The sequence below is a fragment of the Anser cygnoides genome, chromosome 5 (genome assembly GCF_040182565.1).
Source record: "Anser cygnoides isolate HZ-2024a breed goose chromosome 5, Taihu_goose_T2T_genome, whole genome shotgun sequence".
NCBI classification, from domain to species: domain Eukaryota; kingdom Metazoa; phylum Chordata; class Aves; order Anseriformes; family Anatidae; genus Anser; species Anser cygnoides.
The window spans coordinates 28,202,060-28,228,367 of NC_089877.1; the positions used below are offsets into that span (position 1 = coordinate 28,202,060).

A 26,308-nucleotide genomic window follows, 5' to 3' on the forward strand; every position below is an offset into this window, starting at 1 on the left:
CCACAACAAATTGAAATAATTTTGCGCTGTCTTCTACACTGGAAAATTATTCCTGAATTTCCATAAGAGTACTTCCATGCATCTTCCTAAAATGCCTAAGATTCATAAGGCCTTTTGGCTGAAACTGGTGTATAAGCTTATGCAAGACTGTTGTATACAAAAAGAATAATTCAGTAGATTGCAAACAGGCTTCAAAGTCAACAGAAAAATAAACACAAACTGCCCTGTCTGCATCTCCTCTCAGTTCCCAATCTATATAGACCATGCACAGGACAACATAAATCATTGAAACCCCATCACACAACAGTGGAAGATAATAATCCAAGTTGCAATGTAATGCAGGTCACATGAAATTGCTACAAGTTAGAGAGCAGAAGAGACTAAGCTCTAGAAGACAGCTATATAATAGAAGCTGACAGGTTACATGAACATGAATATGAAGGCGAGGACTAGAAAGAAAAGAAAAAGCTTTTGTCACCAACTGGCTTGACATAGTAGGGCCAAAAGAAATAAGGCTGATAGGAGTACAAAAGTTCAACGAGCAGAAGGCAGTAAAAGCATGGTGACAAATCCCCCATTAACAGCAGTAACACAAATGGAAGATTGGCTTGAAAATCACTGTGCCTAAAGGACTCTTTCAAGGGTGAAGTTTGTATTAGTAACTTCTGAATCCAGCACACAAAAGATTTTTGGGAAGGACGCAACAAAGACGGACCAATGGCACAGTTTACATGAAGCAAGCAGTGAGAGCTGTAGGTTGCAAGAACGGTTTTGGAATTGAAGCTACAGAGCCAGCTGTGCTGGCAAGTACTTGCCTGTTTGGCTTTATGAAGAGTGAGTTTTGCAGGAGTGCAATGCTGGAGTTATGCTGGCTCCATAGGCCTGCTAGGTTTCAGCGAAGTCTGAAGGTGCAGGCTGACATGCAGGGGCATCCCGCTGGAGTAGGAGATGCTGCGTGGCTTGCGTCTCTCAGATCCTGCCCCTTTCTCTGCCCAAGCTGCTGACTCCAGTAGGCTGTGCCAGCAGCCTTCCCCCAGTGTGTGTCCATGCCAGATGTAGTTATTGACCCCATAGCCAGCATTAGGTGCCAGCAGCACCGCGTCTCTTCAGAAGAATTTGGAAGGACACCCAGAGCTGCCACTCCCTGGCTCTGGACTGCTTGGAAACTGTTCCCACAGCTTCACTGCAAAACCTTTCACCTCATCCCATCTTTACTATCTTTCTGCTTCTCAGTACTACCTCAAGTGTCTCAGCCATTTCCCTGGAAATTTCAAGCCATGGTGCCAGTTCTTTCTCAGCCCGGATGGGTGTGGTGTTGTGGCCCAGCTGCTCACAAAAAGCAAACATCGAAGGCTTCTCTATGCCGTCTGCCTCTGTAAGTCATGCTCTCAAACAGGAAAGAAAACTATGTGCTAATGTCATTTCTTAAAGAAAAAAATTCTGTAATTCCATGATTTAAGTCCCTCAGGTTAACAGAGAAACAAGGGCCTCAAAGTGGGAAAGCAGGTGAAAAGGAAGAAGATAATAGCCATGCTGAATATAGACCGTGAGAGAACAATGCTTTTAAGAAAATGAGGAAGTGAGAGTTATAAAGAAAAAAAATGAAGAAAAAAAAAAGAAAACACTTTTAGAAACTGCAAGTGTTAGAGAAAAGATGTTTCAGGCCGCATTTGACAAATCACACAGTCATTCATCATGAAATGACAAAAATAGAGAAAAACAAATTGCAGCACACTTAAAAATATTATTGTTTCAAGGAATGCACGAGCAGTGTGTGATGCCATGCTAGGAAAGCAAGTCGAAGTATTAAAAGGAAATAGCTCTCTTCCATGTCCCAAAACTGTCGTGCAGGAGTCTTCTGTCTTTTCAGCTACACATCTTTATACGTTTACTTGTAAATAGTTATTAAATAGATACTTAAAAAATTTAAATACATACACCTACGATACCAAGCAGCACTGTAAATTACATCCAAGCTTCCCTCATCCAAGCTCGTCCCTTCAGACAGCATTTTAAGACTACTAAAGGATAAAAGCCAAAGTAAAATGGAATTATCCTGCTGATGTACCTAGCAGAAGAGAGAACAGCTTACACACAAGCACAAAGTCCAGTAACGAGTGTAACAGAAATAATGGGAAAAACAGGAAACAGAGATAACAAAGCCTCATTCAAAAATGTTAGCTGTATGCAAACCTTTTCCAGATACATTAGCAGATTTAGAGAGTCTGCCTGCACTGAAGGAGCTAGCTGTAGGGGTTGTTTGCACGCTGCCTGTGCCTATTAAGTGCAGCCTGTGCTACCTTCTTACTAAACTGCTTCCTAACTCTTTCCTGGGCGAGGGACCGTGTTCTCCGTGCACGTGTGAGCAAGGTGGTCTGTCCACTTCAGTGAGACACAATCAGAAAACAAACAATTCAGCTCTTGATCAACTTCTGAAATACCAAGAAACGCAAACCAGATGATTTCTCTGTTCTTCTTCAGTATTCAGCGCACATTCTTCCCTCCTTCTTCAGCAGTCCCTGGCATTTTAGCTACCCAGATGCTGCTGCATTTAATCAATGATTCAGTACACAGCTCATGAGATGTGCCACAACACTTCAACAAGGAACTTGTATCTCTCTACGGGGACAGAGGATCTGAGTTGGTGTCAGTCTCTTCTTGTCAGTTATAATTAACCATACACCCATTTACATACATAAATATTTATACACAAAGAGGAAACTTCCTAGTGCTTTATCAGATCTCTCTTTATCATAGTGGATTCTCATGACAGCAAAACACAATTTAGTTTTGTTAAAAACTCTGAGAGAATTTTGAATCTCATAAATACGGAAATTGTGGCTCAGATTTTGAGAGGCTGAGAACCTGCAGCTTCTGGGGACACCCAGAAATTGTAGATGCACAGTGTCTCTTCCATTTTAAAGCACCTGGCCACAGTCTTAACACAGAGACAGGGAAACGAACAACAGATTGTACTGAACTTTTACAACATTTTGGTTTTTTTCAGACTTTTCAAAAAAAAAAAAAGGATGAACATCTCTGGTAATGAGAGAATGAGAGTGGCAAGGCAGAAAACTTATAATGGATCTTTGGGAGCTGAAATGTACAGCCCAGGCTTACTGCCCATCTTGTGCTGGGGTGGGACCAGCTCCAGACAAACTGCCTAAATAGCTTATCTTGCACCGAGTCAGTGGATAAACCAGATCATACCTAACATACATAACACGTTTTAGAAACCTTCATTTTCCTGCTAACCACGTAGATGGCGCATGAATTTTGGGGAAAAAAAAAAAAAAAGAAAAATTTAGAATTTGCACTGAGCTTAGTTTAGTCAAGAAAAGGTTTTTTTTTTTTTTTTTTTTTAGAAAGTAAGAAAGTAACTTCCATCTGATAAGCTTTGGGGCTTCGGTTCAGTGACTTGTTAACATCTACCTAGTTAATGGAAAAATAACGGCAACGTAATAAAGGCCGCCAAGATTACACGGGATTATAGCCCACTTTATTTATTGCCCACTTCTTCTGGCAGTCTGTATTGAGTTTACATGGCAAAGTTTTAGTGGTGGGGGGCCGCAGGGTGGCTTCTGCAAGCAGAGCCCAGCAGCTGCCCCCTGCCAGATCAGAGCCAGCTCCAGCTGCTCCAAAAGGGACCCGCCGCTGGCCAGAGCCCAGCCAGGCGTGGGAGCGATGCTGGTTGGGCCTCTGGGAGAGCAGATTTAAGAAAGGGAAAAAACTGCTGTAAACTGCAGCTGGAGGAGTTAGAAAATGTGAGAGAACAGCCCTGCAGCCCCCAAGGTCGGTGCAGGAGCAGGGCAGGAGGAGCTCCAGGCAGGCAGCAGCAGTTCCCCTGCGGCCTGTGGAGAGGCCCCTGGTGGAGCAGGCTGTCCCCCTGCAGCCCACGGGTCCCACACGGAGCAGATCTCCACGCTGCAGCCCGTGGAGGAGCCCCCGGTGGAGCAGGTGGAGGTGGCCTGGAGGAGGCTGCGGCCCATGGAGAGCCCCCGCAGGAGCAGGCCCCGGGCCGGAGCTGCAGCCCGTGGAGAGGAGCCCACGCAGGAGCAGGGGGTCTGGGGGGAGCTGCCGCCCGTGGGGGACCCGTGCTGGAGCAGTTTGCTCCTGGGGGATGGAGCCCGTGGTACGGAGCCATGTGGAGCAGTTCTTGAAGAGCTGCTGCCTGCGGGCAGCCCCCGCAGGCTCAGTTCGGGAAGGACGGCATCCCGTGGGAGGGACCCCACGGGGAGCAGGGGCAGGAGTGACCGTGAAGGAGCGGCGGAGACGAAGCGATAGGGACTGACCGCAGCCCCCATTGCCTGTTCCTCTGCCCTGCTTGGGGAGAGGAGGTAGAAGAGGGTGGGAGCAGAGGTGTTTTTAGTTTGCTTTTAGTTCTCACTGCTCTGGTCTGTTAGTAATACGCAGTAAATTACATTAATCTTCCTACGCTGAGTCCGTTTTGCCTGTGATGGCAATTGGTGAGTGATCTCCCTGTCCTTATCTCAACCCTTGGGTCCTTTTAATCATATTTTCTCCCCCTTTTCCTTTGAGGAGGGGGAGTGAGAGAGCGGCTGTGGTGGGGTTCAGCTGCCCATCAGAGTGAAACCACCACACAGTCTCAGAAGAAGCATTTAAGAACTGAACAGACTAATTTTTGACTTATAGTCTCACCTTGTGTAGGATTCCTCGGGCTGTGACTACACAGTCATCGTAACCAGGCAAAAATCCACTCCCTTGCTAAAAAGGAGGGATTCCTCCTGTCAGGTCTTCTCAACACCTAGACACAGCATTTGTACAGTTTTGTGCTTAGCCACATCATTTTATCAGATTTGACAAAAAGTAGCAGTGCGCGATGGCGCTGGCTTACAGTGTCTCACTCTCCCCGCTGCCCCTTTTACCAGACCACTTGTGCCAGTCCAAGCACTTTGTCTGGTGAAATGTTTCTGTTTGCCTGCACAGGCAACTGTTTTGCTCAGCTCCAGCTCTGCTTGAAAGTGATGAGCACCGTCTGTGACATTTGCATAGCTGACGTGTTCCTGCCTGAGTAAGTAAGGTCTGGAGGGAGGAATCAGTCGATGCTCCAGGTACAACCATCTAGGTCATTTGCACTTGTTTTCCAAAGCCTGAATCCAGTAAACGGAAAGGAAGGTTTTTAAGAACAGAAATGAAGAACTTGAAAGGGGGTTGTAGTGGTGAGCAGCCCCTTACTTGAAGAAGACCAGGACACCAGGAGTTCTCGGAGAAAGGCTAAGCAAGTAGAAAGAAACATGTCTGTTAAACTGAAGCTCTCGTTCAACTTCCTCATTTGTTTTGCTTTGGTTCCCAAAGTTGGGCTTCTAATTACTAAATAAGTTTGTGTAGTAAGAAGTGTATTTGTTTTTTCCAGCAATCTCATTGTTCTCTATCTTCAGAAATTAGACTATCGCGACCACCACAATACTATAACTAAAAAAACAAAAACAAACACCTTTTTTGTCTAGTTTTGTCATCCAGAAGTCACGACACTGACAATGAGCTGGGATTGCTAGTCCCCTTCCTGGCAGCACACCATAGTCAGGTGCTGAGTTCAAGGAGCTTCCAGAGAGCCCTACACTGGGACGTTTAAGACACTGACATCCTCCAGGGCATCTCCTCACAGGGGACACAGGAGGTGACTCAGGTAATAAAATATTTACTTTAAGAGAGAGTGGGGACATTAGGTTGGGGGAAAGCAATTGAGCAAAGCAACTTTTAACAGTTACATCATCTGTATTGTTAATGCATCATGTGTGATCTCTGTGGAAAGCTGGCAGTAGATCACCTATTTAACACAACGTATGTTTAGCAAATGTCTTCTATAATATTAAACAGTCAGAAATAGATTTATAAGAAGGGATTAGGTATATAAATTAGAGAAATCCTCTGGTAAGGGATAATTTAATATTAGAAGGGAAAGAAAATGCAATCACAGCTAACAGCAGAGCAAGAAACGTCAGTGGTGGCCAGTCACCAGATTCCAGGGACAGGAGTTTGAAGGGAAGCAGAAAAAAAGATTTAGTTGGAAGAAAGTTATAGATAGGAGCACAAGAAATGAATTAAGGAAATGAAATATGAAGATAACATTAATCTGATTTGCTTTAAAAGGCAAAATATTTCTGTCAGTTCAGAGGAATCACTGCTTTCTGACACAACTCTTCCATATGGATATTTGTCCTTGTGTACTGTGTGATTGGAATGTAAAGAAAGGAAATGGTTTTCCTAGTGATCTCTTTACCTGTACTGCTGCACATGCTGCCCTACCACCTCTTTTTGTTCTTTAGGACTGTAGGTACTATAGAAATGGAAGGTATTGGTAGCAACAGTAATAGAGAGAAATCACAGACTTTAAAGGTTGGGGACTCAGAGACACTACTAGTTTTGTTTTTTTGTATTTTTTTTAGAAACCCTTTTAAATTATCATCCTGACCCTCTCCCAAGTTACTTTTATCGCAGGATATTTTCTTCATTTCAAGAGGGGATGATTAACATGAGACCTCAGCCACTGCATTTGGAGACTTTTGTAGAAGAGGCCTTGATCTGCAATCCTTGTTATGTGGGTAGTTACCTGCAAGCATAAAATACATGCCAGTCTCTGAAGCTTAAGCGTAGTCAGACTTCTGCAGAAAAAAATAATGCAGACACCACATTAAAATCTTGTTCTTCTATTTGCAAGCTAAATGGGCTGGCAATTTCAGAAAAAAAGAGCCCAAACCACACAGCTCTACATGAAATGGTCAGCTGACGATTGTTATTTTTACAGGAAGTTCCTTTAAAATTCCTGTTCTAGAGTTTTCAAGTAATTTTGTTAAGTTACATATAGTTAGTTCCAGTTCAATGAATTGATTGTTTTGGATTCAACTGTTAACTGCAGTTAGTATTGCAGAAGCAAAATGCAGTTCATCTCTTTGTGAAGTGCAACAGCCATCTCACACGTGAAATAAACAGAAAAACTGTTTTTTTTCAGCTGGAAAGTCAACATTATCTTTAGGAGATAAAATGTATTAAAGAAGAATTCAAAGACAGGTCAAAAAAAAGAAATCAAAGCATCTATGACAGATGGACTTAATCACCCAAGCTGAAAATTACAACATGCAACTGCCCAATGCTGCAGCTGCCCAGGTGCCTTCTTTATATTTTGATCATTCCTCCAGTGTCCATAGTTCTGCTTTTTGGCACGCCCAGAACTGCTCCTGCTCCAATAACCACTCATCTAGTTCTCAACTTAACCTGGTGCAGTCGAGAAACCAGGCAAAGCATCACTTATGTCCCCAAGGAGTCTTTTGTAGGGAGTCTATATTATGCCTATAGTATACATCATGTGCATTCAGAGGATTGGCCCATTGTACCTTCATTCAAAGCTGTAATGAAGTGCTCACATTTTATATGATTAGTGACTAAAACACTCACTGAAGGAGTTTTATTCCCTCCTCAGCCTGAGAGTATTTAGTTAACCAGCTCCCACTTTCCAGGGCAAGGCCCTGACAGTCCTGGCTAGCCCCCTGTTTCTGCTGCAAAGAGGATGGTAAAAAGCAGTGCAGGTGGAACTGAGCACTGAGCCCAATGGTGTGGCAGAGGGAAACGCTTCTGGTGTCCGTTCACCCCCTACTGCATTTTAGAAGTGAATGGTGATGTCAGCTATGTTAACATAAAGAATACTTGAGAGCTTGCCTGAATTCTGGATAAAGGAACACATAAATAAATACCTCTTCTTTCACAAGAGCTGTTTCTTCTTTCAGATCACCGAGCCTTTTCTTGCAGAGCCGGAGCCCGGTCCCCGCGGTGGGCAGCTCGCTGTGCAGGCTGCTGGCACAGGGGGTACCCCACGCTGCTCACAGGTTCCGGCTTTCTGGCTGCAGAGCTGCCGAATGAAACAGCACTGGAGGCTGTACTTCTTTGTACAGCAAACAGTCCTCCATGCCCGAGACTTGTTACAAATTCCTCTTGTAAAGATGAAGAAAGCACTAGATTGATAGTCTAATCTGCTTCTGTCTGTAAACTACAGGCACAATGACCTGTGCTGCATCACTTAAAGAAGCTTTCCTTATCTGACAAGCATGGTTTAATCACTGCTAAAAAGCATCCATACAGTTTTGTCTAACATGGTTAATAAGAGGTTTTCTTAAAAAAGAAAAATCCATCAAAATCCTTGAAGGAATCCATGACAGATGAATTCTTGTATACGTATTTTTCCTTAACTATGCAAAATGGATGCATACATCTGTAATACCGTGTATGTTAAAAACAGGCAGAGCACAAGAAAGGGAAGGGGTAACTTATAAAATTACTTCCTGTGTGTTACTGCTGCAACTGTAGAAACAGATCCTCTATGCTGTGGTTGTCTTCATCCTAAAAATGCTATGTGCAGCTTTAAGAAACAAGGAGTTTATTTTGCTTTCAACCTCACTTTAAATTATGCTGGCAACCTCCGAGCACAAGTCTTACCACGTCTCCTAGATTTCTCTTCCTGGAAACCATCACCTTGACTGTTAACGTACACTCAACCCAATACCGGTCACTCTGCCATGAACCCAGGTCAGCTAGTGCTGCGGGGAGAATTATCCTCAGACATCCTCAGATAACTGTGCCAACACCAGTAAGACCCATTCTTACTGCATGTCTCAGCTTACTTCTTGATGCTCTAATCCCAGCACTGAGATTTACATCACTGGAGGGGGGGAGCACAGTTAAAGGTCTGCTCAAAGAAGACTTTCTGGTCTAGTGTGAGCCTAAGGTGAGGAACTCAGCCCCCTCCTCAGGATCGCCTCCTGCCATTCCACTGCCCTGACTGAAGGTATTGGCCCTGCTATTTGTTTCTTTTGGTTTTGTAACACAGTTTTGCCTGCTGGCTTCACGAGTTGCTTTGGTAAGCTCTGACAACAACCTCTATTCATAGAAATGCATGTGGCAGGTCACCTTACAAAAAGTGCGCACTCTAGAGCACACATATTGTAGATTATACATTATAACAGTTAAAGCACTCCTGTGTTGCTGTCTGGGATCAGAGAATTTGGCCACAAAAATGGCATTGTGGATGGTCCTACAGAACTGTGCAGAGGTAACCTCTCAACCTGATTCCAGTAGTACTAGTCTGAATATTTCAAAACTGAGAAATCAAGATCTCAAAAATAGTTTGGCTTAGACACCTTGGAGAGAAAATGGAGCTGTTTTTGTCTTTTGTTTTCAAAATGTCATTTCACCTTTTCAGGTTTTTTTTTTTTTTTTTTTCCCAGCCAAGAAAGCTGGAAGTAAAACTGAGATTCTGTTTTCAGGAGCTGGGAATCTAATCAAATATCAAATATCACAATATTTGTGATGAAACAAACATAGCTGACATCTCTGCTGCTCTGCAGCCTTCACTAAAACTGAATAGCATCTATTTATATGAATTGCTATGTTGAGATTGGTCGGATTATTCATGAGAGTTTTCCTGATTCTATACAGCGTATGCATATCAGACACACTTTCCCTGAGACCAAGCATATTTATATCTATTTGTAAAGTTCTGTTGAATTGTTTATTATGCAGAAAACTTTCTTGCCTAAAAAGTCTCTAGATCTTATGTATAATAAATTTGACAATGCATTTAGTGAACAATTCTTGTGAGAAATGGCTGAGATCTCAGGCAAAGAATGGCTAATTGCTGCTGTTTGCATTTCATGTACACATGTAACTTGTGGGTATTTATAGTACCTGTTTGCCTCGAGATTATCTTCATCGTGCTTGTAACTCTACTTTACTTTAAGGGTGATTGGCACAGATTACCCAGAGAGGTCTCCATCCTTGGAGATACTCAAAACCTGACCAGATACACCCCTAAGCAACCCGCCCTAGCTGGCCTTGTTTTGGGCAGGGGATTTGGACTAGGTAATCTCCCGAGATCTCTTCCAAGCTCAGCCATCAAGTGGTTCGAAGAGTGAGAAGGGCGGAGTGCAGATTTCTAGTTCACTGAGGTGAGCATACTGGTGTAGGAAGGCAGGTGGTGACTGTTCGTTCTGCTCAAAGGTGTAAAGAATCTCATTTTAGGATTTGAATTAAGGGAAAGTAAAGAGGCCAAGCACTTGCAAGGATACTCCATTTATAGAGTCTGTGGAATCAAAAGGGAGTTAGAGTTTGGAAGTCATAACAGAAGTAAATTAGAAGGCCCATAACAAAGTAAAGGAGAGCACTTATGAGAGAAGGGGATTAAAAAAAAAAGGGTCACAGGAATGGTATGTCTGGGAGGACACAGCGACAGTGCAGTTTCACATTACAGTGATAATTCACTCACAGTGCTGTTTAAAAATAACACCACTGTCACAAGGTTTAATTAGAGGTAAAGTTTCACATTATGCTGTCAGTAAAGGGGCCAAGCCTATTCTTCCTTCCTTACCAACACCCTTTTCTTTCTCTCTGTCCGCTCCTTTCCCAGTGACTGCAGACATTAATTAGATCAACTCACTGATACAACAGCATATTGAACCACCACAAGAAAAATATTATTACTCCATTAGTGCAGATCAGTGATCTGGATGCTCCCTGTGGGTATGCAATTGCTAAAGCTGAGGGGATGTGAGAGGTGAAAGAAGCAGGAACATCCACTTTGGCCATATGGTCAATTGGAAGCAAGTGAAATTTATTAGACATGAAAAAGAAAATGTTGTTTGAAATTCTCTTGACTGTGAGTGAGTTATTGGTGTAATCAGGCAGCTTGGCTGCAGTACAGCCACACACCCTATGGCAGTATGCTCCCCACTGTGCAACAGAATCATTGACGTATTTACCAAGACTTGGAGCTTTCTTAAAAGCACTCAGTAGTGAAAGGCTCAAAAGTACGTCAAAACTGTTGCAAATTTCAACTTGTCATTACAAAAATCCACTCTGCCATGAATAATGCTGTTGTATGAATTTAACACAAGTTGATGGCAAAAAGCCATCAATATCTCCAACACTTAACGATGGCTGAAACTCAAGATGCCACATAGCATTTGCCCTCACCAGAACCTGCTCTGGCAGGTAAAGCAACAGCTTATAAAACTTTACTTTCATTCTAGTATTAATTACACTTTTTATCAATATATGGAATGTATTTTAGAGAATCCCTTATTTGAGCCTCTCTAGAGGCTCATCTTATTTGATGATACAGCGAGGAAATACCATTTTTTATTCTGCTTGACAGACTACCTTCCTTATTCCTAGCACTATAACAGCAACAGGAATTAAATAAATAAATAAATAAATAAATAAATTCAGTTTCCTTCTACAAAACTAAGCTGAAAATCCTTCAGAGGTCTCACCTACTAAACAGATGTTTTTCTATGCTTAGCAGCTTCCTAAGTTACACTTCGGACTGACCACTGGAGACAGAAAAGCGGTTCCAGACGTATGAAGATATTCTCCTGAAATACATATGCAGCAGATGAATGGCAAACAATCTCTTCCAAAACCAGGTACAAGAAAGAATTACACTCAGGTCACATTTAAGAAAAGCGTATTTTCAAATAGTGAGGTGGGACTGTAAGTAAAACAAATATGTACTACCTGGCTATATTTAAACATTGTATTCAAAGCAATAGGTTAACAAGCTTTATTTAGTGGTGGAAGGAACAAAATTCCAATGTATCTGCAGAATGTTTTCCAGTTAGAGGTCTTTTCTAACCTAAACAATTCTGTGATTCTGTTCTATGAAAACTCTCTAATTGAACAACCTACAAAGAGTGATTAATACATCTCAGAAAATGACTTGTAGCAAATTCTGTGCTAAAAGTAGCTAGAGAATATCTGTTCAACTAAAATGGACAGACAACATTGTGTAAACAGCTGAAACAAATCATACAATCATGTCATGGACATCATAAAATCAGAATGGTTATCCTGTTTCCTGCTGTAAAATATTATGCAATTTTGGGCAACTCACAGTTTCAAAATATGTCAGCTGATACTGGGAGCTGCAAAGCCAAAAATGCATTTATACATTTGATAGGCAGATGCTCAGCATCTCTTAGTGTCATTTATGCGGGTGATCAGCCTGCATAAAAATTAGTAACAGTGGAAATTTTGACCATGACTCCTTGTTCCTTGAGTTCAATATTTGTACAATAAGCAGTAACAGAAATTAAAACAAAACAAAACATTCTGCACACACATTTTCAGACTTGTCTATATATACACAGAGACACTGTTTTAGTTGAAGATGCAATTTGAGCCCTTACATAATATTCCATATTTCATGAAAATGTTGTCATATAAAATAGTAAGACAGTATTTTAGTTACAGTTGGGAGAAAAACATCTGGATTCCTACTCAAGTTAATGTCACCCTTGAAGTTAACGATACATGAAATCTGAGTAGAGCAATAAAAGTAACATTGCTAAGAGCAGCAATGAAAGTAAAAGGATACCACGCTCCTAGAACAAGTTTATTTGCCAGCTATGACAAACTTAGAAAGGTCAGCTACATGAAAAAATACTTTCTAAGTAGCTGTCAAACTTAGCATGACAGGCTTATTTGTGGTAAGCAAATTTAGGACCCAAAAGTTCTTGTGTCGTAAGCCGTGGACATAAAAAATGCAATGCTATGTGAATGGGAATCTAAGGGAATTTTTTGTGATGACAATTCACAATCTGCAACAGTTTGGAAATTAGATAATTTTCACATTAAATAGATCCCCTTCAAAGCTCTTTTAGAAAATAAGGACCATGTCCAAGATGGAAATGAAGTGAAGGAGCTGTCTTTCTTTAGCAGTCTTAGCTGCTAGATTGAGTTTTAGGGTGCTAATACTGTAATGAGAAGCTATCTGGAAGAAGCAGACTACAGCTACAAAGTGAGTGGTTTGACAATGCAGGGCCAAAGCTGGAAGATAGGCTGCACCTTTTGCTGTTGGAAGGAAATGCATTACTTCTGTAATACATAACTATTCTAATACATTGTTTTTACCCAAAATAGAAATAGATAATAACACTATAGTTTCTTTGATTTCAGAGAAACAATGTAGTAAACTATTCAGAAAGGTGCTTTTAGTACTGATGTGTTGCCCACTATACATTGAAAAAATTACGTGTTTGAATAAGAAATCAAGTTAAGAACAGTTAACAGCAGTTAACAGCATACAAGAGCAATAGTATTGTCAATAACAATTTGTCATTACTCGTCTGTAGCGTGTTTTACTGAGGCAAAGTTAACAGTGCAGCCAATACTATGAGTTTGATAAAAGCATATTTGTGCTGCTAAGTTAGACATTTTACACACGGATCTAAAGTTTGTTCAAGAATATCTTAATGCCATCTATTCTAAACAGAGCTACTGGAATACTGATGGAAAAAATACCAATTATCTTGTTCTCTCACTCAAGTAATTCTGTAAAAGAGCAGCAGCCACTGGATATACATCAAATCAGTATGTTACTGTCTAGATGAACAGTCCTTTTTACAGTGTAGTTGTGAGCCCTTGCCTGACCGTGCAGCACCATACAGCCTCACAAATTCAGTTAGACTAAAGAGAACGGTAGACCCCAAGGGAATGGTAGAATACAGGTGGCTACAAGTACCGTATAGGGAGGCGTAACAAAAATGTATATGTGCAAGGTGTTTATTCCAGATCGTTTGACTGTGGGAAGTTTAATTGTATTCAGAGGCTACTGCATATGCTGTTCTGAGCTTCGGTAATTGTTACAGCTGGATCTAAGCAATGCTATATTTAAATTAAAGTTATTAAATAGATCCATCCCCCATACATTTGTAACAAGGTGCTCTCATCAACATGCTTAATTCCTTTTCTTTAATGCAAATAAGCTAAACTGCTATCAACACTTCTCTACTAGTGTGCACTCATGCATTCCAGGAGGGTGGGTTCCTTTAACTATATTGATAAGTATAAAACAGAATATTTCTGAGTGTAGAGAAAGACAGACCGATCAGCTGTGTGTTTCTGCGCTTTGACTGAAAGATCCCTTGGCTCAAGGCAGTTGACAGCTCAGTAAGTTCCTTTAGATTGTAAATGTCTCAGAAGATGCCCATCTTGCCTGGGCTGATGGTGTAAAAGCCCCACTGAAAGCAGGGGTTATCTTTTCCTATAGTGAAGCTGGGTTTGTGTATTCAGTCAAGAGAAGAAAAGATTGATAAGATTTACAATCGAGTGTAACAATATGTGGAGTTCAATCTTTGTCATCACAAAAGACCAACAGAGATTGATTGGGAACAGTCAGCTCTTTCACAAAGGTTTTGCACTGTGATTGTATTTCAGCACATAAAGAATTGCATGACCTTCCCTTACAGAGTACAAGAGGTTTGATCAGTTACCTAGAAGGAAACCAGGGTGCCAAAAGAAATAACGTAAAAAACAAAGTCAATAATTAAAAAGTCTAAAATCAAGATAAGACTGCAGGTGGAAAAACCCAGGAGCATACTAGTCACATGTGGCATTTCTTGAAGCATAAAGCCGAGGTGGAACACCTGTTTTACCTGTTTACCTGTTTACCTGTTTACCTGTTTCAGGGACAGGTAAAAGAGTGATGGAAGTTAGCGTGTTTAGCAGTGTTACTGGAGTTGGGTTCTTTAATCATTGAGTTAATTATCAAGGAGAGTTTCTACTGAACTCGTATGCTGCACTTATCCAGACAGTATTATTCTTCACAAAAGCTACTTTAAAAAATACCCAGGCAGGTATTATTTCGAGGAAACACCTGAAGTTAGTGACAAAACTTCATGTGGAAGTAGAACTCATTCTGTGGTATAATGGCTCTAGTACAAATACAGATGCACTCCCATTATTTCAAAAGCCAATCTGTACAGATACATATAAGCCCAGTAGCTGACTTACTCAATATAAAAAATACTGATAAAAAGATTTTCCCCAAATCTTTATCAAGGTTGGCTTTTTAAGTCCTGAGTCTCCTATATTCTTCCTTTGCAAATGGCTTCCTTTTTAGCAAGGAAGCAATCTGCCTGCTTAGCCAGGATTTAAAAAATAAATTTGGAAACACTTAAATAACATAAAATCCTTAATTATTACATTTTTTTCCCTGAGAAATCACCTCCTTTTTACAGAACACATATGATGATGAAGAACAATCTGTTCTGTGGAAGTCTGAGAAAGTGCAGTCCATTAGCTAATATTTTCTGCATACTATCCAGAACAGTCCAGACACTCACTTGCTTCTGCGTTATTTTTGTTCTGTCTTTAAGTGTCCTTTTTTTCTGATGCGCTGGGTATCACTGGGCTGGAACACTGTACCTCAAGAAAAGCCTGTGGTTGCACATACATGCGATGGCCTCAGGACTGCCAACACAGGACTCACACAGCTGAGCCCTTTCTCATGACTTCCAGCTGCTAGAGCTTTATCTCTTGTACATGCAGCACAACAGTCCTCTTTTATGCTGTGAACCCTCATGTGAGGCGTAGCTGGACAACTTGTTTTACAGCCTGGGCGGGTGCCGTGCGATGATCTTCAGGCTCACAGGAACAGCACTTGCAGGATCAATCCCAGCTGCGGTTTTGACAGAGCCCCTGCTTTATCATGTGGGCTAGGATGACCTTTTCCCATCATATGAATTGATTTGTCACCAGGGGGAAAGGAGACAGTGGGAGAAATATGTATGTGTTGGAGAGAGGTATTGGAGATAATGGTAATAGATGCATGCAGCAATAGTCTTTCCTTCCTGGAAATATACCTTTGATGAATACGTTCAGAAGGAAATTTAATTTGGGATGTCATCCTGAATACAGATTGCATTAATAACAAGGGCCCATTTTACAGTAGTTGAAAAGAAAGTGTTTGCCATCAGACGTAGCAACTGCGCTTCTCAAAGTGTTAGCAGAGCCCACACGTAGTGGCAAAGTGCTTTGTGAATGAACGGTTGGTCGCAGGCTGTATTTCTTGAGGATGCAATTTGAAAATGCCAAATAGGAGAGGATACATAGAAAAACTACAATTAAATATGAAACAAGGATTGGAAGAAGTGTTAATATACCAGATTTTCTAATACAACTGGCTCAAAGGAACAAGAAATTGACCAGGCAAACTGTTGGTGTAGTCAGAAATACCACTTTTTTTTTTTTCCCCAAAATTGGCATCCTTTCAGATGCCATTCCATGAGGTGTGGCGAGCCAACAAAACAGACAAAAGAGGCAGGTCCTGTCCCACCTTTCCAAGTTTCCACTGACCCCTGCCTTCCATTCACACTAATTAATGTGCTGTCTCTGGCACTCCTCAGACCCATCTGTGAGTTAGTTCCCTGCCAGACTGTATTAAAATCCTTCACAGATTCCTGCCATAGCAGTGAAATACGTTGGCTGACGGAAGAGCCTGAGGAGCACAGCGCCAGAAAGGAGCAAGGATCAGGTGTGGAAAGGGTGAGGGTGCGGGAGTAATGGAGCAGGAAGGACGAGGAGCAAAACTTCCCCCTTTTGGCTGCAGTGATCAATTGCACAGCCACTCCCTTAGGTCCAGTAGCACAGGATCTGAAATGCTGACATTTTCAAAAGACATTTTCATTTTTCTTTTCAGCATAGTTCTTTTCTCTTTGGAAATTGTGTACGACTTAATAAAAGTCAATCAAATAAGATCTATGCGAAAACCAAAGAGAGGTATTTCATTTGAGGTTGAAATGAATGCATTGTTCAGTACAAAATATGTTTTCAGTATTCTTATTTTACCCAGAAACTTTTGCATTGGTCCAATAGTATTTTGAAACCTTTTCTGTTTGGCTAGAAAACAACCAAAATGCTTAGCTTCATCTATGTAATTGTCTTAATTAATGCCAATACGATTTAATGTAAATTTACTTAAATGGTTTTAAGCATAAACTGCAGTACTGACAGGTGGAGTAAAAAAAAAAAAAAGAAGAGAAGAATTCATTTGAGAGGGAGAGAGAGAGAAAGGAGGAGGAAGAAATAGATAAAAAAAATTTAGATCATGAATGTGACTGTCTAACTTAGAAGCAAGGATCTGGGCATAGTTCGTTTCTAGTCCCTGTTCCAGTTTTAGGACAAATGCTGGTTAAAATTGGGATTAGAACCCTGCTCTCCCTTTCCCCAAGTGAGTTCCTTAACACTGCAAATATTCAGTAGTACTATTATTTACTCAAAGTAAACTGTAAACAAGAGCAACTAGAAAGCCTTAACCCCTTCAGAACAGCTGACAGCTTGCTGCCTAGCACTCTGAGAGGTGTCGATTTAAATTGAGATTTCAGGCCCGTATTCGACCGGAGATCTGCAGCACTTTCAACCTTCCAGGTCCCAGCTGAATGCCCTGTCCAGGTTTGTCTTTCTGTTGAGGTGTGACCCAAGCATAGGCCCATATGCGGCTTCTGCAGGAGCCAAGGAGACTGTGACAGGTCCTGGATCAAGAAGTCATGATACCACAGCATCCGTCAGCAAGGCCGTTATAATGCAACCCAGGTAGCTCTGTTACCCCTCTCTCTATAAACAAGAGCAACAGTGCCTTATCTTGCAGACATCAGGATAAATAGATTGATTGTGATATACTTGGATACTATGGCAATAGCAGTTAGATTAGCATTTTAAACAGGCAGTGCAGTAGGACAGATGGAAGTAAAGCCACAAGACTACAGAGTGCCATGGAAATGAAAAGATGAAAAGAAAGGTCTGTTACCGAAAAGATTTGTTTTTTCCTATGTGCTTTTCTGCTTGAAATTTGATTAACTATGGAAGATGTAGATTTTTTTAAAAACTATTATTTTTATTTTTTAACCAGTCTGACTACATTAGGAGTTAAAGCAATGTCTGAGATGAAACTTAGGTAAGAAAGTGTTCAGGAGCAAGACTAAAGCTACTACAAAACATATCCAGCAAATTTTAGCCTTGTCTAAAACAGAAAATACATAAAGCCCCACTAATACTCAGGTAACGTGTATTACAATCTTCCTGCATTTAATATGACTATAAATAATGGTTCATAAAAGTGCTGTGTCATTTGGACCATTTGGTAATCTTCTATGCGCTCAGGTGACAAACCTCATATACTGAGCTAGAATGCAAAGATGTATAAGCAGAAACAGTAAATAAGGTAAGGATTTTATTTTTGAGGAGTGGAAAACCAAGCAAACTTACAGAAAACGAACACAGCCAAAACCTTCTTACCCTGTCACTAAGCATGAAGCATACTACGCACTATTAGGTAACAACATAATCCATAGGTAACAACAAAAGTATTTCTTCAGAAGGCATTGCTACTTGCTTTTTGCCTGAATTTAAGTTGTCGATACAGTTGCATATGTCTGAAGGCTAATGAACTCATTCAAAACCACTAGCATGTAATGCAGAGCTCAAACACAGTATTTTTCAATGAATGTTGGAGAATTTGCCTTCAGTCTCCCTTCAGGAGGTTGTAGCTGCCCTTCTCCACACAATATCCTCCCCTTCCTTAAAGGATCTGTTGTAGTATTTTTAATGCTTGTATAAAACCAAAGCAATCAACGGGATAAGGTTCCATGCAAAAGCAAGCTGTCATTTGTTCAATTTTGGCCACAACATGTAATGATCATTTGTGGCTAGTTCATTCTGAAATACTATAATTTAACTGTGGATTCAAAATACTTACCTTCCTCTTTCTGCCTTATTTCATACAGTTTGGAGTGTCTTGCTTATTAATCAAAACCAAGATTTCATAATTTTTTATTTCATCTTTTATGCAGAAACAAAGGGAAATACAGATAAAGGAAAATAATGCATGGAAAGAACTGATTCAGCTCATCAGAATTCTGAATTTACTTTGCATGAGATCCAAAAACATTTTCCATCTTTTCATACCCAAGTTCTTAATGAGGCAGTTTTGTCAAAGTGAAATTTCAAAAATAGAATGTTCCAGTACGGTATCTTTTAAATCTGTCTACTCTTTGTGTATGCTAAACTCATCAACTGCTTTTCTAAAATAGCTACTGTTTTGCAGCAAATGAAGCACAGACAATTGAATGTGTCAACACCACTCATGTGGAGTCACACTAAGATTCATTTATTTTTGTTAGGTACCCATACTAGTAGTGAATCAACTGAACTGCATTTGTAGTCACGCCACATCTATCGCCTTCCTCTCCGAAGACCTTGGTTCTGCTCTTAGGCAGGTTGTTTGTTGGAAGGTTGTCAGTCAGGACTGCAGTGGCCCAGAAGAATTGGTACTGGGGAGCGTTGGGCTTCTCATTATCCCTGCAAAAGTTGTAAAAGATTACCTTTGGCCGGCACCATTTTCAAGTTCTTGGTAGTGGAACTCCTTGTTTAACGTACTGTCCTTCAAGAAGGTCCTACTCTGTAAGATTAGAAGAACTGCAGCTAAATATCAAGTGTATCTTCTTTAGGGTGATACAGAGAATTAACACTCATGGTAGGACCAGCTCAAAGAATGATGGACAACCACAAAAAGTAATCCTTTGTACAAGATTTTCAGGACTTCCACTGCTCTTGATTGACAGGTTCAAACCCTTGGTACCAAGCTGTGAGTATACTTCAGTTTGGGACCTCCCTGCTTGGCGCTTCTTGAATTTTGTCTGGGAAAGTCTGGACAGAAGTATGCCTAATGCAGCACAAACACACAGCGTCAACATGCCATGGACAGAGACCTACAGAATGTTCATCTCCAAAGGCTCATAGAGAAAGAAACATTTTTTCTTCAACTGAGCTGCAAAACAACAACATCTGAAATCTCAAATGATAGAGGCTGGATAGATCTGCTTTGTGCATTAAATAACTAGAAGATAGGGTTTTATTATACCCTTGTTCCTGGGCAGGATGGTGGGGAGGGAAGAACTTTGGCTTTTATAGCCTGACCAACGTATGAGAGAGAAAAAAAAGAGCTGAAAGGCATCTGGATTGGAGAGGACTTACATGGTTATCTCTGTCACGGGGCCGTCAAAATCATACCATATAAGCTCAGTAAGCTTCAGTCTTCCAGATGCTGTTGTTTCTGAGAATATACATGAGGTTGCATCCATAACATATGGTGCCATTTCAAAAGTTGCACCACAACAGGTAGCTGAGTAGGAGGAGGCAGTGAGAGAACGAGGCTGTAGGCAAGGATGTCTGCATGGGCCACGTTTCTTTAGGAGTTTTCCACATGCCTGTCATTGCTGCAAATGCACATATGGCAAATAGGCATGAGCTATGTTGTGATGTAGTTTGTCACCAAGTGGAAGAGTTAACAGCTTCTCTCATTTTGTAATCTCACAGGCAGACATGGGGAGTCTCTTCTAAATAGCCAAATCTGACCTTGCAAACATGCATGCAGCACAAGGAGTACTGCACTTTTACCCTAAGCGAACCACATGATTTCCCTCCCACAAATGGTTAGGACAGTTGCTGAAGCTGGCCTCCTATTCCTGCCTGGGGGTTATAAACCCATAAAGTTCTCAGGAGGCCTCTGGCAAGGAGGGTGTTGCAAGGATGACTCATGGACATGGCAGCATGGTCTGTGAAGGCGTACAGATAGTTTGCTAGTCTTACATAGCTAAAATGCGATGCATATTCTGTCTTTTCCCCCAGATACTTGCCTAAGGGAAGGCATTGTTTGGAGAGATCATCTCTTGTACCTTCTTCTTTTAGAGTGATGAATATTGTGCTGTATCAGTGGATATAGAGAAAACATGTTTATACTATCCTTTAAAAAATTATAGATCAATACAGACTATTAAGGCTCATTAGAAAGTAATCATGTACAATAGACTGACTTTAAAGATTGAAAAAGCTTCATATTTTACTGTCTCAAAACTTAGTTTCCCAACTCTTTATAGACTGGCATCAGTAAGCTCGAGGTAGAAGTCTGTTTCCTATTATTGAACCACTGAGCCAGCTAGTCTCTTGACCTTACTTGGATTTGCACCAGTGGCATAGAAATAAAATGTTCTGAATTCCATTAATGATTCATTAAGCCAGCGTTTCATGACTTCAGCTGGATCTGTACCAATGGCATACAGTCGAATAGCTGTGTCCCACTGCTGATCCAGCTAGCCAACCAAGTCAAAATAGAAAATAAGTGTTAAGAAATTAAATTTGAGGAGCCACTTCAAAAAACCAAACCAAACCAAACCAAACCAAACCAAATCCAGTGAAGCCCAAAAACATAAAGCCACACCTGTCTGACAATAAAATGATAGAAATCATTGAATCATAGAACAGCTTGGATTCCAAACCAGTTCCACCCCCCCTGCCCTGGACAGGGATGTCACCCACTAGACCAGGTTGCTCAAAGCCCCATCCAACCTGGCCTTAAGCACTTCCAGGGCTGGGGCATCCACAGCTTCTCTGGGCATCTGTAATCAACAGAACGAAATGGCATCTTCCCTTAATCATACTGGTCTCTGTTTTTGTTTCACAATTTCTGTACGTAACAAAAGTGTTTGTCTTGTACAATCAAACCGTTTCAACCAAACAAGTCATCAAAATGTGCCACCCTATAGTGTTTGTGATAAAATAAGAAAGCCTGCTGTGTCAGCCAGTAGACATGGAACAAACGTGGCTGAAAGAGCCTAATGAAAGGGCAGTGCTTTGGTAATGGGCAGAGATTGATAATTAACAACTGGCAGACAAAGCAATGTAAAATATTTCCAGAGAGGTTACCAAGTTGCGCTATAGTTGACCAGGGCAAAATGTGACCAGCAGCTGCATATTGACTTTGATGAGTAAAACTTGTTTTTTCTCTGGGCAGTCAACATGAACTCTGGTATGGACTAGCACATTTCCTAGAACATCTGCCTACCTGTAGCAAAAAGGCTTATTTCTCATGCAAACTCGTTTCCTTATTCAGATGAAAACTTGACTGCAGAAAATCAGCCTGTTTACAAGCTTCTCTTGAGCTACTATGGATCTGCCATTATATTAACAGTCCAATTTACAAGGACTTTCATACCACAATAATAAAAACCACTCATATTGATTTCAGCTTCTCCTTGGCTCAGTCTTGTGAAACATTTGTAAACTTATACCATCTCATTGCCTTAATACAATCTCCTACTACGTTTCCATACAAAAATATCCCACACAAATCCCACAGAAAGTACTAAAGCTAACGTTGTCAGTGAAGTCTTAATCCCGCCCCTCTTCCTTACTGTCCACAAGAGCAACAAATCAATCAGCTACACTGCAAGTTGGTCTGTACGAACTCTAGTGTTTTTAGTGTAGGGTGTGAGAATCCTCTGTAGGAAGCTACGAAACGTCACGCTTCTTGCTTGTACTTCAGATGATTTCAGATATATTACAGAAGAAATGGTTTTGCTTTGTCTATATCAGAATATTCAATGCACAGCGACCGAGCCCATGAGGAACAGCCGTATGAGCACCAGCGATGCAGTGTATCTTCAGTAACCGTGCTGTTTTGGGTTCGGGCTTACACCCACCCACATATGTTGTATTACACCATTGCATAACATAACCAGGGAGCTCTGGAGCCTGCATTCGGGGTGTGCGTGGCTGCACGCGCTGCGGCTGCCGGGCCCGTGTCACCGTGCGGGCACCGCGTGCTGATGCGCCGTGCTACTGGGGGACGTTCCCCGAGATACGGGGTGTGCCCTCGGGCCTTTGGTTGTGCATTGGTGGTCTGTCTGAGGAAATGGTATGGTAAAGAGGGAATTCCTGAGGTGGTTTGTGCGAATTAGGGGCGGTTTGTGCAAATTAGGGGTGGTTTGTGCAAATTAGAGGTGGTTTGTGCAAATTAGAGGTGCTTTCAGTGACTGCCTTTTAGTGCACAGTCAAGAGGTGACTGGTCGGGTCTGCTATGGTAAAGTTGGTGCTGAAGTCACACCAAGAATAGCTGAAAATGCAAGAGTTGGCTACAGCCAGAGGGCTTCACCCCTGACAGCGGGCTGTCGCCTGCGCTTGGTAACGTGACTGACCAACCGCAGAGCACACCAGGGTACGTATCCGCGCACAACGAGCACGGACGCTGCCTCGCAGGCAGCCAGCCGAGGTTAGCAGCGGACAGGGGCCGCCTGACCCCAGTTCCAGCCCCGGCGGGGCCGGACGCTGCCGGTGCCGGGTGCCCCCCCGCCGCCGCCCCTCACACCGCGGGCGGTCGCTGCCGCCCCGGCCCCGGCCCCTCCCCTCCCCTCCCCGCCCCGCCGCGCTCGGCGCTCGATTGCTGCCGCCTGGGCGCCGCTCCCTCCCCCCTTCCCTCCCTCCCCCTGCCCCTGCCCCTGCCGCGCGCGCGGGGCCGGCGCTCGCCCCGCCCCTCGCGCCTCGGCCCCGCCCCGCCCCCTCTCTGCGCTCGCGCCGGTGTCGCGCGCGCGCCCCCTCCCCCCCGGCGGCCGCCCGCCCGCCCGCCCGCCCGCCCGTCAGTGCGGTGGCTGCGCCGGGCAACATGGCGGCCGAGGGGATGGTCCTGACCAACCACGACCACCAGATCCGCGTCGGCGTCCTCACAGGTAGCGCCAACGGCACCGCGCCCGGCGGGGGGGGGGGGGCGGCCGCGGCTCCGGGGAGGGGGGGGCCGCCCGCCGCGGTGGCGGCGCTGCGCAGGGAGCCGAGGCCTCGGGGCGGCGCGGCCGGGCGCTGCGGGCCGGGGGCGGCCCCGCCTGCGGGAGGAGGCTCCCCCCGCGCGGCGCGGGGGAGGGCGGCCGGGGGGAGCCGGGCCTGCCCCGGCCCGGGAGAGCCGCCCGCCGAGCCGGGAGCCGGGAGCCGCGGGCGCTGTCCCGGAGCCCGGTGCTGAAGCGGCGGGAGCCCCGCAGGGCGGCCCCGCGGGGACCCGGCCCGGCCGGGGCTGGGAGGGCGGCCGGGAGCCGGTGCCTGCTGCCCCCGGGGCCGGCACCGCCGCCGCTACGCGCGGCCGCCAAAGTTGCGGCGGCACCGCCGGGCCGCGGGGGGGGGGTGGGGGGGAGCTCGGCGGCGCGCCCGCCCCGCTGGGCGCCGGGCAGGGGGCTGCGGGGCTTCACCCGGCGCGGCTCCCACAATGCACCGCCGGTACGGGCGGCACGCGGGCGGCCAGCCCTGCGGGGGGGCCGCGCAGCGCCGGCGGGCCCTCGTCCTGTGCCGGGCGTCCGCTCTGAGCGCCGCTCGGCTCCGCGCCTTCGTGCCAGAATCCGGAACTCCGCTGGGAAGAGCCCGTGGCCTGGCGGCGGTTCTCCTCGTCTTAAAGGAAAAATAAGAGGCGGATGACCAGAGCGGCTTTAGCCCCGTTCCCCCTAGTGCCGTTGCTTTGAACTGGATGCCGAAGAATGTTGCCAGTAATTATTTGCCTGTTATGGTGGGGACGCTTTGGTTTCGAACGATTTCACTAGCCTCTTTTTGTCTAATCAGTGTATAAGCATGAAATCAAATTTTATATAAACGTGTCACTTGGGTGTCATATCCTTGGCCAAAGTAAATTGCTTTCCATTCTGACATTCCTTCTAATCCCTGGAAGAGAATGTTTGTACACTGAGGGCTTGGGCCGCCTAGTTTCTGCTGTTTCCAGCTGTGGAAGAACAGCAAACTTCAGAGTTCACTCTTCTGATTTATTTTTTGTCTCATAAAAATGAACTGATAGTTGCTTCTTGGCTGGTGGATGAAAGAGTGAGTGTATGAATGGGTAGATTTAGTACGAACACTGAATTTTTGGTTTCATCATTTAGAAGAGTGCAGTGGTCAGAAATTAGGTAATTAATGTACCATGGCTTATTTAGCTTTTCCAATTAAGATCACGGCCATATGATTGTTTTGTCACCAGTACGTGTACGTGTGGGTTTGTCATCGCAGGCGTAGAGGTCTGTGTTCCTGTCAGACCTGCTATACTCATAGTGTAGGATGTAGTGTTATTGCACCACATCGTAGTACTCAGGGAGAATTTCAGTTTACTTAGGAGTAGCCCCTTTGAATTAATTTGGAACGTATGCTTTTATTTGGGGGTCTTGTTAGCCTTGCCTGTTGTTGAGATTGAGGCACATGGCTCTAGGGTGTATTGGTAAAACAAAGGGAATGTTTGCCTTGTAGCTTAGAGTTCTCTGCATTAAAAAACAAATCTGGGTAAGTTTTTGTTGTAAGTGTTGCTTAGTTGACCGTTGTGTGTATTCGTGCATTGCTACTTTCCTAGTTGGAAAGAAATTTGTTTCTTCACCTGGGACAAATTAAGGTAGAGAAATAGAAAAAGTAGAATTAATTTGTTTATTATTGCATAGCCAAAGCAATGTGTTTTGGTCAAACATAAAATTGTGCAGAATGCAGCACCTTGTTCTTTTTGTTTGTTAATTTTACGTGTCAACATCTCTTATATCCGGGCTGTCTTTTAGTCAAGAGTCAGCGAGGAGGAGAATGGGGCTCATAATTAAGATATTGTCTCAGTGTGAAAGAGCTGTCTTCCTGCAATCTGGAGATGTACCTTGGTGTATACGGTATCTGCTGACTTGCAGGTGTCATCCGTGTTTGTTTCCGAGTCTCTATACAGAAAGTTGTAGAGTTGAGCCTGTTTGCTGAAACAGGAGGAAATACTAACAATGACAGGTTACAAAACTGTGAAACTTGTTGTAAGCTAGAGCATTGTGTGCTATGTGAGCAGGAAATCTCACCAGTTTGTCAGTAGAAGACTGAGTGCTAATCATTTCAAGACATTTTGCAACACATAAGAAGAAAGAAGCCATAAAAATGCCGTGTTCAGTGCTGGTGTTTAAGGACTGGCTCAGATGGGAGAAGCTGCTCGCTTAAGTTCCAAACCTCGGTTTTCTCTCTGCTACCACTGATGTGCAGGGCAGGTGCATGAACTAACAATGAACTCCAGCATGGTGTTGTCAAAAGGTTACTGCCCTCGTGGTAAAATACGTTCTAAAAGGACCCGAATGTTACCCGTCAGATCGGTAAACTTTTCTGATGGAGAGTGAGCTAGTGAGATGTGCTGATGATGGCCTGAGCTTGGGCATTTAGCACTCCAGATATCTTCCTTTAAAACAAGAAACACAGGGAAACAGGAAAAGTGGTGTAAGTAAACAGGTGAAAAAGAGGAAAAATACGTTGGTTAAAAAAAAAGTGATGGTGAAGGTTGCACGATACGCATACTCTCTCTGCAGTCCTGTACACCAGTGCATCCTTAGTAAAATACAGATCCTGTTCTGGCAAAACTCTGGGTGCATGTTGCGAGCCTGTCGTGTTTGCAAAACCTCTCATAAAGAGTTTGTTAATGAGTTACCATTGGTGTCAGGATATTGAACCTGGATCAGTAAATACAGCGTTTTTCTAGCCAACATCAGCATTACAAATGGAAGAATGCATGCAGTGCCTGGGCTTGAATCGATGCTAGGTCACCCGTCGGTGATGGTGACGCTGGTAAAAGTTACATCGCCTGTGACCTCGGTTGTGTGGGGCACTGAGCAGACCCTCGGCCGCCCAGAGGGATCTAAATGGTGTCGCCGTAGCCAGGTGG

General features: G+C 43.4%; 1 protein-coding gene across 39 annotated transcripts in view; it reads left to right on the forward strand.

Moving 5' to 3' along the window:
* GPHN (gephyrin) overlaps nt 1–26,308 on the forward strand; it is a 366,964-nt gene that overhangs the window by 56,955 nt on the left and 283,701 nt on the right. For 33 of the 39 annotated variants that reach the window (XR_010832041.1, XR_010832042.1, XM_066998517.1 and 30 more), the window contains exon 1: nt 23,223–23,345. Coding sequence is in view for 34 of the 39 variants with exons in the window: in XM_066998517.1 (XP_066854618.1) it covers nt 23,282–23,345 (64 nt within the window). In the remaining 5 variants the exon portion in view is untranslated. Of the gene's footprint in view, nt 1–11,308; nt 11,433–23,222; nt 23,346–23,987; nt 24,144–26,308 lie in introns of those variants that run through there. The other 6 variants (XM_066998532.1, XM_066998522.1, XM_066998527.1 and 3 more) reach the window with 3 other exon arrangements.